This window comes from Urocitellus parryii, chromosome 1 (assembly GCF_045843805.1).
Source record: "Urocitellus parryii isolate mUroPar1 chromosome 1, mUroPar1.hap1, whole genome shotgun sequence".
NCBI lineage: Eukaryota > Metazoa > Chordata > Mammalia > Rodentia > Sciuridae > Urocitellus > Urocitellus parryii.
Genome location: NC_135531.1, coordinates 230,645,926 through 230,661,844, shown reverse-complemented (window position 1 = coordinate 230,661,844; position 15,919 = coordinate 230,645,926). Strand labels below are relative to the sequence as shown.

At 41.3% G+C, this 15,919-nt stretch overlaps 1 protein-coding gene across 23 annotated transcripts in view; it reads left to right on the top strand.

The window, feature by feature from the left end:
* The window catches only part of Ttn (titin), a 266,326-nt gene that overhangs the window by 234,057 nt on the left and 16,350 nt on the right, over positions 1 to 15,919 (top strand). For all 23 annotated transcript variants that reach the window (XM_077802977.1, XM_026391974.2, XM_026391969.2 and 20 more), the window contains 21 exons: positions 410 to 706; positions 811 to 1,398; positions 1,493 to 1,795; positions 1,912 to 2,208; positions 3,598 to 3,885; positions 3,995 to 4,294; positions 4,542 to 4,844; positions 4,935 to 5,240; positions 5,352 to 7,118; positions 7,434 to 7,727; positions 8,357 to 8,644; positions 8,762 to 9,061; positions 9,158 to 11,224; positions 11,326 to 11,628; positions 11,730 to 12,035; positions 12,128 to 12,418; positions 12,513 to 12,809; positions 12,951 to 13,256; positions 14,157 to 14,462; positions 14,548 to 14,829; positions 15,213 to 15,806. In XM_077802977.1, the coding sequence (XP_077659103.1) occupies positions 410 to 706; positions 811 to 1,398; positions 1,493 to 1,795; positions 1,912 to 2,208; positions 3,598 to 3,885; positions 3,995 to 4,294; positions 4,542 to 4,844; positions 4,935 to 5,240; positions 5,352 to 7,118; positions 7,434 to 7,727; positions 8,357 to 8,644; positions 8,762 to 9,061; positions 9,158 to 11,224; positions 11,326 to 11,628; positions 11,730 to 12,035; positions 12,128 to 12,418; positions 12,513 to 12,809; positions 12,951 to 13,256; positions 14,157 to 14,462; positions 14,548 to 14,829; positions 15,213 to 15,806 (10,083 nt within the window). The remainder of the gene's footprint in view (positions 1 to 409; positions 707 to 810; positions 1,399 to 1,492; positions 1,796 to 1,911; positions 2,209 to 3,597; positions 3,886 to 3,994; positions 4,295 to 4,541; positions 4,845 to 4,934; positions 5,241 to 5,351; positions 7,119 to 7,433; positions 7,728 to 8,356; positions 8,645 to 8,761; positions 9,062 to 9,157; positions 11,225 to 11,325; positions 11,629 to 11,729; positions 12,036 to 12,127; positions 12,419 to 12,512; positions 12,810 to 12,950; positions 13,257 to 14,156; positions 14,463 to 14,547; positions 14,830 to 15,212; positions 15,807 to 15,919) is intronic.

Below are 15,919 nucleotides of genomic sequence, written 5' to 3'. Positions count from 1 at the left end.
AGAGACAGGGTGTCATTGAGTTCCTTAATGCCTCACTTTGCTGAGGCTGGCTTTCAACTCGTGATCTTCCTGCCTGGGCCTCTGGAGCCGCTGCAATTACAGGCATGTGTCACTGTACATGGCAAGATTGGTCACTTTGTTTCTCCTTTTCTACCCATGATGAATTTGGGGTACATTTTATCATCTAATCTAGGTCAATTTAAAAGCAAATACTTTGACATATAATAACATGATTTGGGGGAGCTTTGGTTGACTCAATAGCCAAACTGGTCATATAAAAAGTAAGAAAGATTCAAAAGTAAACATATGGCCTTGATTTAAAAGTTCTATTTTGACAATACGTGAAGAGCACATGGGAAAGAATGTGGTTAATGATTCTTCCCTTTCTTTCAATACTTTGTTTTCTTAGAAAAACCAAGCCCACCTGAAAAACTTGGAGTAACAAGTGTATCCAAAGATAGTGTTTCCCTCACCTGGCTGAAGCCCGAACACGATGGTGGAAGCAGAGTTGTACACTATATAGTTGAAGCATTAGAAAAAGGACAGAAAAACTGGGTTAAATGTGCAGTGGTAAAGACAACCCACCATGTTGTTTCTGGTCTGAGGGAGAATCATGAATACTTTTTCCGAGTCTTTGCTGAAAATCAAGCTGGCCTGAGTGACCCACGAGAACTCCTGCTTCCTGTTCTTGTAAAGGAGCAACTAGGTATGTCTAATTCTATGTAGAAGCAAATTTTGAAATCACTTACATTGTTCTGATTTTTAAAAACTCTTTTTTCACCTCCATTTTTCCATGTTCTTATTTTTCAGAACCCCCTGAAATTGATATGAAGAATTTTCCAAGTCACACTGTATATGTCAGAGCTGGTTCGAACCTTAAAGTGGACATTCCAATTTCTGGAAAACCACTACCCAAAGTGACCTTATCAAGAGATGGTGTCCCCCTGAAGGCAACTATGAGATTTAATACTGAAATTACAGCTGAGAATCTGACCATCAATCTTAAGGACAGTGTTACAGCGGATGCTGGAAAATATGAGATCACAGCAGCCAACTCCAGTGGAACAACCAAATCTTTCATTAACATCATTGTGCTGGACAGGCCTGGTCCTCCAACTGGTCCTGTTGTTATTAGTGACATAACTGAAGAAAGTGTGACTCTCAAATGGGAGCCACCTAAGTATGATGGTGGAAGTCAAGTTACCAATTACATTGTACTCAAGAGAGAAACAAGTACTGCAGCATGGACAGAAGTGTCTACAACAGTTGCAAGAACCATGATCAAAGTCATGAAACTGACCACAGGAGAGGAATACCAATTCCGCATCAAGGCAGAAAACCGGTTTGGCATCAGCGATCACATAGATTCTGCTTGTGTGGTGGTCAAACTGCCATACAGTGAGTTTTCAAACTTTTCAAAGATCCTAGGTTTCCATTTACCATAAATGTGTGAAATAGCTGTATTAACCTATGGGGTTTCTCTCTCTTGTAGCAACACCTGGACCACCATCTACACCATGGGTCACTAATGTTACTCGAGAAAGCATCACCGTGGGCTGGCATGAACCCGTGTCTAATGGAGGCAGCGCAGTCATAGGCTATCACTTGGAAATGAAAGACAGAAACAGTATCTTATGGCAAAAAGCCAACAAAATGATCATCCGTACAACTCACTTCAAAGTCACAACAATCAGTGCTGGACTTATTTATGAATTCAGGGTGTATGCAGAAAATGCTGCAGGTGTTGGAAAACCCAGCCATCCTTCTGAACCTGTCCTGGCCATTGATGCCTGTGGTATGTATTTGTCACAAGAGGGACAGTTCTGACACCTTGAAAATGCAAATCTTGTTTATGTAAAACAAAATAAATTGGCATAAGTGCCACTAATCTTCCTTCTCTCGTTGCCACAGAACCTCCAAGAAATGTCCGTATCACTGATATTTCAAAGAACTCTGTCAACCTGTCATGGCAACCACCAGCTTTTGATGGAGGAAGCAAGATTACAGGCTACATAGTTGAGAGACGTGACCTTCCAGATGGCAGATGGACCAAAGCCAGTTTTACCAATGTTATTGAGACTCAATTCACTGTCTCTGGCTTGACTCAGAATTCCCAGTATGAATTCCGTGTCTTCGCTAGGAATGCCGTTGGTTCCATCAGCAATCCATCTGAAGTTGTAGGGCCCATTACATGCATTGATTCCTATGGTAAGCATTATTGGAACTTTGAACCCCAACAGCTATCTAACCTAATACCATTTCCTTATTTTAATAACTTTTTACTGCATGTTGTAATTAAGTTTTTGGAAGAAGTTATGAACTAGCTGGGATACTTAGGAAATGTCCTTACCTATAAATTGAGAGAGTTGGACTATATAAAGTATCTAAGGACCTTTCCAACTTTCGTGATTCATTGTATAAGTTGGTGCTTTTATTTCCTTTAAAATTATCAGAACCAATGGTTAACTCCATGTGTACATCCTCACAAAATATTGCTCTTAAATAAGTGGAAGACTGTAAACAGGGACTTTCATGATGACAGTGTTAGCAGTAGCTAGCATTTATTGACTAATTACACAAATTCTCTTAGTTTAACAACCCTAAAATTAGCCATTTTACAAAAAAGAAACTGAGATTTAAAGTGCTTATTCAAGTTCCCCAAGGTCAAGCAGCTTATTAGTGATGAAGTGGGATTCTTCAGAGCCCTAACATCACTGCTCATCAAATATGCATATACTTGACCATTATGGAAAGTAACTGGTACATTCAACTAACAATGGTTTGAAAATTGAAATATCATGAGAGTTAAGAACCCTGTGACACTTCTCCTAAAATTTCTCCATTTTCAAAAGGGAAAATGAGCCACTATATTGCCTGGACAAAGTATCCACTCCCACCCTCCTGTTGAGAATCCCAGGGCTGCTTTGTATCAGCCAGGCTTTGCAGACACTAAATCAATACTGCTGTTATTGTGAAGCAAGTCAAATTTACTTCTGTTTCTCAATGGTTCAAAGCACTCTGGTATAAAATATTCCCAGTGATATATAATATTATGAGTAGACCATTCAAAGGTCTGAAACGAACCACTCACATGTGGATAGATACCGGTGAAGTGAGACAGGAAAAGAAGAATAGGAAGTGGTCAGAAGACATGGAAAGAAAACTAGAGTGAAAGAAAATGCTGAAGGCTGCTTCTTCAGTAATGTTCTCCCTATGCTATCCCATCTCATCACTGGGATGAAATACCTAACAGACTTTAAAACCCATTTAGAAGGCACTGAAGTCCCTGTGCAATTAGTGCAATGTTATTGAGGTCAGAGCTTTTTCATAGACTTTCTTCCCCATCTAGGAGAATAGCTTATAAAATTTAAAAGTTTAAAATAATAGGTGACTAGAATTAGAAGTGTGTGTGTGTGCATGCGCATGTGTATGTGTGTGTGTGTGTGTGTGTGTGTATATATATATATATATATATATATATATATATATATATATATATATAGTTTAGTAAGGGCCAGTGACCCTATTTTGAGGTTGTTATGGCTATTTCTTTCATCCTTAGGATATATTAAATATTTCTTATTTGTCATTCTTCAGGTGGACCTGTAATCGACCTACCTTTAGAATATACAGAAGTTGTCAAATACAGAGCAGGTACATCTGTGAAGCTCAGAGCAGGCATTTCTGGCAAACCTGAGCCTACAATTGAGTGGTATAAAGATGACAAAGAATTGCAAACCAATGCACTGGTGTGTGTTGAAAATACCACTGACCTCGCATCTATACTCATCAAAGATGCCAACCGCCTTAATAGTGGAAGCTACGAATTAAAACTAAGGAATGCTATGGGCTCAGCCTCGGCCACTATCAGAGTACAGATCCTTGGTAGGTACTCAATACAGGCCAATGTCATATTTTGTTTGCCTAAAATGTAGTAATTTAAAATTAATAGACTTAGAAGCACTAACATATCATCTTATTCTTTCATTGGCAGACAAACCAGGACCTCCAGGTGGACCAATTGAATTTAAAACTGTCACTGCTGAAAAGATAACACTTCTCTGGCGGCCTCCAACTGACGATGGTGGTGCAAAAATCACTCACTACATTGTAGAAAAGCGTGAGACAAGCCGTGTCGTGTGGTCTATGGTGGCTGAAAATTTGGAAGAGTGCATCATCACAACCACCAAAATTATCAAAGGAAATGAATACATCTTCCGGGTTCGAGCTGTAAACAAATATGGAATTGGCGAGCCACTGGAATCTGATCCTGTGGTAGCTAAGAATGCATTTGGTAAGATAGGATTTATTTCATTAGAAAACCAAAAATCATGAGAAGTTTAAGGATAAACTATTCTGCTAGACTATGAATGCTTTCTTAAAATGATTTCCTTTTGTGTCGCATCATATCTTAATGTCATTCTTTTAACAGGGTAGAAAATATAATAAATTAATATTCTTAGACAGGATTCAAAGATCAGAATATAGAATTTATGAGTAATGTTGATCCTGCAACTCATTTGCTTTTCCTTTCTAAATAGTTACACCTGGGCCACCAAGCATACCAGAGGTGACAAAGACTACCAAGAATTCAATGACTGTTATCTGGAACAGGCCAATTGTAGATGGTGGTAGTGAAATAAGTGGCTATTTCCTTGAAAAACGAGACAAGAAGAGTCTAGCTTGGTTTAAAGTGCAAAAGGAGACGATCCGTGACACCAGACAGAAAGTGACAGGACTCACAGAAAACAATGACTATCAATACCGAGTTTGTGCTGTAAATGCTGCTGGACTGGGTCCATTTTCTGAACCATCTGACTTCTACAAAGCTGCTGATCCTATTGGTAAGTGTTCTTACATGCAGCAGTAGCATCTTTTGTGTGAATAAATTGTATATGATTGTGTAATTACCATTTTATGAATGGTCATTCCAGATCCTCCAGGCCCACCTGCCAAGATAAGAATTGCAGATTCAACAAAGTCATCCATCACTCTTGGCTGGAGTAAACCTGTCTATGATGGGGGCAGTGCTATTACTGGATATGTTGTTGAGATGAGACAAGGAGAGGAAGAGGAATGGACCATTGTTTCTACCAGAGGAGAGGTCAGAACCACAGAATATGTAGTGTCTAACCTGCAACCTGGAGTCAATTACTATTTCCAGGTATCTGCAGTAAACTGCGCTGGACAAGGAGAACCTATACAAATGACCGAGCCTGTACAAGCTAAAGATATACTTGGTATGTACAACTGGTGTGATTGTGTTTTATCGTTTTATTAGAGTATTTCCAAGAAAAGACTCACTTTCTCGCTTTTAAAATTCACTGTTCCTGTCCATTTTGTGTCTACAGAGGAACCAGAGATCGACCTAGATGTGGCTCTCAGAACCTCTGTTATAGCTAAAGCTGGTGAGGATGTCCAAGTGTTGATTCCCTTTAAAGGCAGACCTCCACCTACTGTCACCTGGAGAAAAGATGAGAAGAATCTTGGCAGTGATGCCAGATACAACATTCAAAATACTGATTCGTCTTCGTTGCTCACTATTCCTCAAGTTACTCGCAATGATACAGGAAAATATGTTCTGACAATAGAAAATGGGGTGGGTCAACCTAAGTCTTCAACTGTGAGTGTTAAAGTGCTCGATACACCAGCAGCCTGCCAGAAACTACAGGTTAAACATGTTTCTCTAGGCACAGTCACTTTGCTCTGGGATCCTCCACTCATTGATGGAGGATCTCCCATAATTAATTACGTTATTGAAAAGAGAGATGCCACCAAGAGAACATGGACTGCTGTGTCACACAAATGTTCTAGTACAACCTTTAAGGTAACAGATTTGTCAGAGAAAACACCATTCTTCTTCAGAGTTCTTGCAGAAAATGAAATTGGAATCGGGGAACCCTGTGAAACCACAGAGCCAGTGAAGGCTGCTGAAGTACCCGCACCTATTCGCGATCTCTCAATGAAAGACTCAACAAAGACATCTGTTATCCTGAACTGGACCAAACCTGACTTTGATGGTGGGAGTGTCATCACAGACTATGTTGTGGAAAGGAAAGGGAAAGGCGAACAGGCATGGTCCCACGCCGGCATAAGCAAGACATGCGAAATCGAGATCGGCCAACTTAGAGAACAGTCAGTCCTGGAATTCAGGGTGTTTGCTAAAAATGAGAAAGGGCTGAGTGATGCCGTCACTATTGGGCCAATTACAGTGAAAGAACTTGTAATCACACCTGAGGTCGACCTGTCAGAAATCCCTGGGGCACAAATCTCAGTGAGAATTGGGCATAATGTACACCTTGAACTACCTTATAAAGGAAAACCCAAACCATCTATCAGTTGGCTAAAAGATGGTTTGCCACTGAAAGAAAGTGAATATGTTCGCTTCAGTAAAACTGAAAACAAAATAACCTTGAATATTAAGAATGTCAAGAAGGAACATGGAGGAAAATACACTGTTATTCTTGATAATGCAGCGTGTAGAAATTCTTTCCCCATTACAGTCATCACCCTCGGCCCACCATCCAAGCCCAAAGGACCCATTCGATTTGATGAAATTAAAGCTGACAGTGCCATCATGTCATGGGATGTACCTGACGATGATGGAGGAGGAGAAATCACCTGTTACAGCATCGAGAAGCGGGAAGCTTCACAAACTAACTGGAAGATGGTATGTTCAAGTGTTGCCAGGACCACTTTCAAAGTTCCTAATCTGGTCAAAGATGCTGAATACCAGTTTAGAGTTAGGGCAGAAAACAGATATGGAGTCAGCGAACCACTTGTCTCAAGCATTATTGTGGCAAAACACCAGTTCAGGATTCCTGGGCCCCCAGGAAAGCCAGTTATATACAATGTGACTTCTGATGGCATGTCACTAACTTGGGATGCACCAGTTTATGATGGCGGTTCCGAAGTTACTGGATTCCATGTGGAAAAGAAAGAAAGAAATAGCATCCTCTGGCAAAGAGTGAACACATCACCAATATCTGGAAGAGAATACAGAGCTACTGGACTAATAGAAGGCCTGGATTACCAATTCCGTGTGTTCGCTGAAAATTCTGCTGGCCTAAGCTCACCAAGTGACCCAAGCAAATTTACCTTAGCTGTTTCCCCAGTGGGTAAGTAACTATTATTCAAATATATTTAATTAAGCAATCAAATGCATTAATACAAGTAAAATCAAACACTGCTTTCTTTCCATGTGTTACCTTCTTCCTATCTTCTTGTGACTAGACAACTGGTGAGGTAAAGCAAGAGGAATAATTTTAAGTCAGTCTAATAAAGTAATCTAAAGTTCTTTTTAGACTAAGAAGCAGAAAGTTAAAATTAATGAATAAAATGTGTTGGGGAAATTATTCATGTAATTTTTCTTCTCTTGAGTAAGAACTGGTTACAGATATAATGAGGCACTTAACTTCCTTATGATTTTTCAGACCCACCTGGCACTCCTGACTACATTGATGTCACCCGGGAAACCATCACTCTTAAATGGAACCCACCACTGCGTGACGGAGGCAGTAAGATTGTGGCCTACAGCATTGAGAAACGGCAAGGGGAAGATCGCTGGGTTAGATGCAACTTCACCGATGTCAGTGAATGTCAGTACACAGTTACAGGGCTTAGTCCTGGAGATCGGTACGAGTTCAGAATAATTGCAAGAAATGCTGTTGGAACCATTAGCCCACCCTCACAGTCTTCTGGCATTATTATGACAAGAGATGAAAATGGTAAGCATTTACAACACTTTCAGTGTCACTAAGAGCGTTTTACACTTTCAAAAAAAAAAAATAGTTTTGGCCCCTGGTCTATAAAAGGAGAACAGAAACATCATTTCATACAGATTACCCAAGGATGTTATATAGATGAATTAGATCTTTCCTCCCTTTTAAATGAAGAGAAGAAAAACCATAACTGAAATCAGTGCTTTTTACAATGTCTATTATTTCATTCCATTCCCATATAAAGATCATGCAAGTGATCTAGTTTTGTAATTTTAGCCACTTATAATAATTGAAAAAGAGCCCCAAGAAGAGGTGTCCAACTGTACTGGAGTTATTAAAATACAACATATAACCAACCACACAGTAATCACCTTGCTTTAGGTACAGCCAAAGGCCTCTTGCACGAACCTGTTTGAACATGCAGCCCTATCTGGAAGTAAATGACCTGTAAAGGTTTCATTTATAATGATGGGAAGATATTTGACCCCATAATCTAAATGTCATTATCAGTCCTACTTTTAAAATAGTCTGGTAGCACAGAATTCATTGCCTTGCAAGGCTTTATGATGAAAAATATGTTGATGTATGTCTTTATAAAGCAACGCTAACATGCAATATCTCCATTTCTTTTATAGTTCCACCAACAGTAGAGTTTGGCCCTGAGTACTTCGATGGTCTCATTATTAAGTCTGGAGAGAGCCTTAGAATTAAAGCTTTGGTTCAAGGAAGACCAGTACCTCGAGTAACTTGGTTCAAAGATGGAGTCGAAATAGAAAAGAGGATGAATATGGAAATAACTGACGTCCTTGGATCCACCAGCCTCTTTGTTAGAGACGCTAATCGGGACCATCGTGGTGTATATACAGTGGAAGCCAAAAATGTATCTGGCTCCACAAAGGCAGAAATTACAGTGAAAGTGCAAGGTAGTTTTAAAATAATTTATTAATGTTACAATTTATGGGACTAAGATTAAGGACATACCTAATTGTATTTTAATGAAGAGGGGAAAAGAAACTAACTCTTAACACTTTTTCTTACAGATACACCAGGAAAAGTAGTTGGGCCCATAAGATTCACCAATATTACTGGTGAGAAGATGACCCTGTGGTGGGACGCACCACTCAATGACGGCTGTGCTCCTGTCACCCACTACATCATTGAAAAAAGGGAAACAAGCAGACTTGCTTGGGCATTGATTGAAGATAAATGTGAAGCCCACAGTTACACTGCCATTAAATTAATAAATGGCAACGAATACCAATTCCGTGTTTCTGCAGTTAACAAGTTTGGTGTTGGCAGGCCACTTGACTCTGACCCGGTGGTTGCCCAAATACAATACAGTAAGTTTCCATTTTTACTAAATGGTACTCTATCATAATACCAACTTCCCAAGCAAACGTGTCTAACTGTCTTGAGTTTTTCCCCCGATTTTGCAGCTGTTCCCGATGCCCCCGGCACTCCAGAACCTAGCAACGTAACAGGCAACAGCATTACATTGACATGGGCAAGACCAGAATCAGATGGTGGCAATGAGATTCAACACTACATCCTTGAAAGGAGAGAAAAGAAAAGCACAAGATGGGTGAAAGTGATCAGCAAACGGCCCATCTCCGAGACGAGATACAAAGTCACTGGTCTGACAGAAGGCAACGAATACGAATTCCATGTCATGGCTGAAAACTCGGCAGGAGTAGGACCTGCAAGTGATATCTCAAGACTCATTAAATGTAGAGAGCCTGTGAACCCACCCAGTGCTCCCACCGTGGTCAAAGTGACAGACACATCAAAGACAACTGTGAGCTTAGAATGGTCCAGACCAGTCTTTGATGGTGGCCTGGAAATAATTGGGTACATCATAGAAATGTGCAAAGCTGACTTAGGAGACTGGCACAAGGTGAACACCGAGGCCTGCGTGAAAACAAGATACACAGTTACTGATCTACAAGCAGGTGAAGAATACAAGTTCCGGGTTAGTGCTATCAATGGTGCTGGGAAAGGAGACAGCTGTGAAGTGACTGGCACAATTAAAGCCGTTGACCGATTAACAGCTCCGGAGTTAGACATTGATGCAAACTTCAAGCAGACTCACATTGTTAGAGCTGGGGCCAGTATTCGCCTCTTCATTGCCTTCCAGGGTAGACCTACTCCTACAGCTGTGTGGAGCAAGCCGGACTCTAACCTTAGCATTCGGGCTGATATCCACACGACAGACTCCTTCAGCACCCTCACTATAGAAAACTGCAACAGAAATGATGCAGGGAAATACACCCTTACTGTGGAAAACAACAGTGGTAGTAAGTCCATCACATTCACTGTCAAGGTGCTAGACTCTCCAGGACCACCTGGTCCAATTACTTTCAAGGACGTGACCCGGGGATCTGTCACACTCATGTGGGATGCTCCTCTCCTTGACGGCGGTGCCAGAATCCATCACTACGTGGTCGAGAAACGAGAAGCAAGTCGCCGCAGCTGGCAGGTTATCAGTGAAAAATGTACTCGACAGATCCTCAAGGTCAGTGACCTGGCAGAAGGCGTTCCATACTATTTCCGTGTTTCTGCAGAAAATGAGTATGGTATTGGTGAACCCTATGAAATGCCAGAACCCATTGTGGCCACAGAACAGCCTGCTCCACCTAGGAGACTTGATGTTGTCGACACCAGCAAATCCTCTGCAGTCTTAGCTTGGCTTAAACCTGATCATGATGGAGGCAGTCGGATCACTGGCTACCTTCTTGAAATGAGACAAAAAGGTTCTGACTTCTGGGTTGCAGCTGGTCACACCAAACAGCTGACTTTCACAGTTGAGCACCTGTTGGAGAACACTGAATATGAGTTCCGGGTGAAGGCCAAGAATGACGCTGGCTATAGTGAACCCAGGGAAGCCTTCTCATCTGTCATCATCAAGGAGCCTCAAATTGAGCCTACGGCAGATCTCACTGGAATTACCAATCAGCTCATAACTTGCAAAGCAGGAAGCACATTTACCATCGATGTGCCAATCAGTGGTCGTCCTGCACCCAAAGTAACATGGAAACTGGAAGAAATGAGACTTAAGGAGACTGATCGAATGAGTATCACAACAACAAAAGACAGGACCACCCTGTCTGTAAAGGACAGCATGAGAGGTGACTCTGGCAGATACTTCTTGACCCTGGAAAACACGGCTGGTGTTAAAACATTTACTGTCACAGTTGTGGTCATTGGAAGACCAGGTCCAGTGACTGGCCCCATCAAAGTCTCATCTGTGTCGGCTGAATCATGTGTCCTGTCATGGTCTGAACCTAAAGATGATGGAGGCACCGAAATTACTAATTACATAGTTGAAAAGCGTGAGTCAGGTACAACAGCTTGGCAGCTCATCAATTCCAGTGTCAAGCGCACTCAGATTAAAGTCACTCATCTCACAAAATACATGGAATATTCCTTCCGTGTCAGTTCAGAGAACAGATTTGGTGTCAGCAAGCCTCTAGAATCAGCACCAATAGTTGCTGAGCATCCATTCGGTAAGAAAAATTAAAATCATACTTCAAAGTCTCATTTATTAAATATTTCCACTGAATTTTGTAAAACCATATTCACATTTGATGCCTTTGTTTATATTCAGTCCCACCAAGTGCTCCTACCAGACCTGAAGTGTACTATGTGTCTGCCAATGCCATGTCAATTCGCTGGGAAGAACCCTACCACGACGGTGGCAGTAAAATCATTGGCTACTGGGTTGAAAAGAAAGAACGTAACACCATCCTTTGGGTGAAGGAAAACAAAGTGCCGTGTTTGGAGTGCAACTATAAAGTGACTGGTTTAGTCGAAGGGCTGGAATACCAGTTCAGAACCTACGCACTCAATGCTGCTGGTGTTAGCAAGGCCAGTGAAGCTTCGAGACCTATCATGGCTCAAAACCCAGTCGGTATGTAGATAAAAATCAGGGGTTTGCATTTGTCTTTTGCTATTATTGGTAAACTCAGAGAACTCGGTTATAATTTTAACCTTATTTTTCATCTCTTCTAGATGCACCAGGCAGACCAGAAGTGACAGATGTCACACGATCCACAGTATCACTGATTTGGTCTGCCCCGGTGTACGATGGAGGCAGCAAAGTCGTGGGCTACATCATAGAGCGTAAGCCCGTCAGCGAGGTTGGAGATGGCCGCTGGCTGAAGTGTAACTATACCATTGTGTCTGACAATTTCTTCACCGTGACTGCTCTCAGTGAAGGAGACACTTATGAATTCCGTGTGTTGGCCAAGAATGCAGCAGGTGTAATTAGCAAAGGGTCAGAATCCACAGGCCCCATCACTTGCCGAGATGAATACGGTAAGAAATAGTCAACGTTCTCCTTTAAATTATCACAATTTATGTGGGAGTAAACTCAGATATTCATTCACATCTCTTTTGCGTATTGACAGCTCCACCCAAAGCCGAACTGGATGCCCGGTTACAGGGTGACCTGGTTACCATCAGAGCAGGTTCAGATCTTGTTCTTGACGCCGCAGTTGGTGGCAAACCTGAACCCAAAATTATCTGGACCAAAGGAGATAAAGAATTAGATGTCTGTGAAAAAATCTCTATGCAGTACACTGGCAAACGAGCCACTGCTGTGATCAAGTTCTGTGACAGGAGTGACAGTGGAAAATATACCTTAACGGTGAAGAATGCCAGTGGGACCAAGGCCGTGTCTGTCATGGTCAAAGTACTTGGTAAGCATGGTACCAGTTCTTGAACTGTTACAGCATTTTCTCAGGTGAACGGAAAGAATGGTCTTCATCAAGGCTTATCACACATCTGTTTCAGATTCCCCTGGCCCCTGTGGAAACCTCACTGTCAGCAGAATAACCGAGGAGAAATGCACTTTAGCCTGGAGCCTTCCTCAGGAAGATGGAGGAGCAGAAATAACTCACTACATCGTAGAGCGCCGTGAGACTAGCAGGCTCAACTGGGTGATCGTGGAAGGCGAATGCCCCACTCTATCCTATGTAGTTACCAGACTCATCAAGAACAACGAGTACACATTCCGAGTGAGGGCAGTAAACAAATATGGCCCTGGTGTGCCTGCTGAATCAGAGCCAATTGTAGCCAGAAACTCATTCAGTGAGTATTAACACTTTTAAACACTTTGGTGACCAAAACATAATAGGATCAGGAAGGGAGGAGAGGGGGAAAGGGCATTCATGATAATAGTGATTGTGTTCAATTCTGATCATTATCCTTATTTCCATACAATACAAACAGCTATTCCATCACAACCTGGCATCCCTGAAGAAGTCGGGGCTGGCAAAGAGCACATCATTATCCAGTGGACAAAACCTGAATCTGATGGTGGCAACGACATCAGCAACTACCTAGTAGACAAACGTGAGAAGAAGAGCCTGCGCTGGACACGTGTCAACAAGGACTATGTGGTATATGACACCAGGCTGAAAGTGACCAGCCTGATGGAAGGTTGTGACTACCAGTTCCGAGTCACGGCAGTGAATGCTGCTGGGAACAGTGAACCCAGCGAAGCTTCCAACTTCATTACATGCAAAGAACCATCATGTGAGTTCTAAGAATCATACGTTAACCTAATGCCCATCAAAACCATTGACAAATAATTGTCCAACATGCCATTCCAAAGAGCTTGTAAAATTTATGAAATGTACATGCCTAGAAAAGTGTATGTTAGTCTAAGTATATCTTAGACACAGGCTAGACGGAGAACCCTGTACTTCTGTTGGTAAGTTAGCATTAGTGTTGCTAATAAATTATTAGCTAAATTATCAGTGTTGATAAATTATTGCAGCATTTTTTCCAATTTGTGAAAAAGAAATTAGTCTGCTATCAATATGAAAAATATGTTTTGTAAATCTTTGTAAGAGTGCATTATAGTGGAAACTACTGAAAAGAAAAAAGTCAAGTCCCTTTTGAAAAGAGGCCCAAGAGGAGTATAAAATTTCTAATATTTAATAAGTTACTCATAAAATAATTGTTATGAGAGCCTCAAAACTAAGAGACAAATCCTTTTACAGAGGTTGAGCCCAAGAGCTCAAAGGAATAATTCATTGGGACTGAATGGAGAGATGAGGAAACAGATTCCTGTATTCAATAGAAACATAGAGGTGACAAATGATATAAACCCAGTGAAAGAGAGCAACTAAAGAACGTCCCCACAAACAGCTAAGCCCACTGTTTAACCTAAGAGAGAATACAATCAGCTAGCCAAAGTACCAGAGAAGAAACATCTAACTTCCTGAAGCAATCTGATTATTAAAATAATATTAGTGATTATGTGGCATATATAGCTGTCCTGTAATATCAGAAAAGCCCAGTTACAAAGCTGGTCTCGCTGAATATGAACAAAGGGCAATAATGCCTGTGTGAATGTAGAAAACCAAAATTACAATTCTCAAAGTTTCCTTGTTTGTATAATATCTACATCCCACTTCTTAAATTCCACAGATACCCCTGGACCACCTTCTGCTCCAAGAATTGTGGATACCACCAAGCGCAGCATTAGTTTGGCATGGACCAAGCCCATGTATGACGGTGGTGCTGACATCATTGGATATGTTCTTGAAATGCAAGAGAAGGACACCGATCAGTGGTACCGAGTACATACCAATGCCACGATAAGAAATACTGAATTCACCGTGCCAGACCTTAAAATGGGCCAGAAATATTCCTTCCGAGTTGCAGCTGTGAACGTGAAGGGTATGAGTGAATACAGCGAAACAATTGCTGAAATTGAGCCGGTGGAAAGACTAGGTATTTACAATGAAAGCTTTTAAATGAATTAATTTCTCATTCTACCTGTTCATGAATTAATTAAATTTTGATATTTTCTTTCTAGAAATACCAGATCTTGAGCTTGCAGATGATCTAAAGAAGACTGTGACCCTCAGAGCTGGGGCCACGTTGCGCCTAATGGTGTCTGTATCTGGAAGACCACCTCCCGTCATCACATGGAGCAAAAAGGGGATTGACCTTGCAAACCGGGCAATTATTGACAACACTGAGAGCTATTCTTTACTTATTGTGGACAAAGTTAATCGATATGATGCTGGAAAATATACAATTGAAGCAGAAAATCAATCTGGCAAGAAATCAGCAACAGTCCTTGTTAAAGTATACGGTAAGTCTTCTTAAAATTGAGCACACTATGAGTAGATTCTCTTTTTTTTTTTTTTAAGAGAATGAGAGAGGGAGGGAGGGAGAGAGAGAGAGAGAGAGAGAGAGAGAATTTTAATATTTATTTTTTAGTTTTCGGCGGACACAACATCTTTGTTGGTATGTGGTGCTGAGGATCGAACCCGGGCTGCACACATGCCAGGCGAGCGCGTTACCGCTTGAGCCACATCCCCAGCCCCAGAGTAGATTCTCTAAAAAGGCTCTTTGACTATGATTGATCACTTCTTTAGAGAAAACCTGTGTTGATTATATTTTCCTTTCTCCAACCCCAAATTTATCAACCAATCAGGGAAAGAGGAAATATGGATCTCTCATTCTATTTTTTAGATACTCCTGGTCCTTGTCCATCAGTGAAAGTTAAGGAAGTTTCAAGAGATTCTGTGACTATTACTTGGGAAATTCCCACAATTGATGGTGGTGCTCCAGTCAACAACTACATCATTGAGAAACGTGAAGCTGCCATGAGAGCATTCAAAACAGTCACTACCAAGTGCAGCAAGACACTTTACCGCATTTCTGGACTTGTAGAAGGAACCATGTACTATTTCAGAGTCCTGCCAGAAAACATTTATGGTATTGGAGAACCTTGCGAAACATCTGATGCAGTCCTAGTCTCCGAAGTGCCATTGGTGCCTACAAAGCTAGAGGTGGTTGATGTCACCAAATCCACTGTCACTCTCGCCTGGGAAAAACCACTCTATGATGGTGGTAGCCGACTCACTGGATACGTTCTTGAGGCCTGCAGAGCTGGCACAGAGAGATGGATGAAGGTCGTCACCCTAAAGCCCACGGTGCTAGAGCATACTGTTATTTCCTTAAATGAAGGTGAACAGTATCTATTCAGAGTGAGGGCACAAAATGAGAAAGGTGTGTCAGAACCAAGAGAGATCGTCACAGCTGTGACTGTACAAGATCTCAGGGGTATGTACTAAATAGCCAAAAAAATAACAATAGTAAAATAAAATGAAAACATTCAGAGTCAATAACACTTTATTGTTAGAAATAATGCCTAAAACTAAATGCCTAATTTCTCT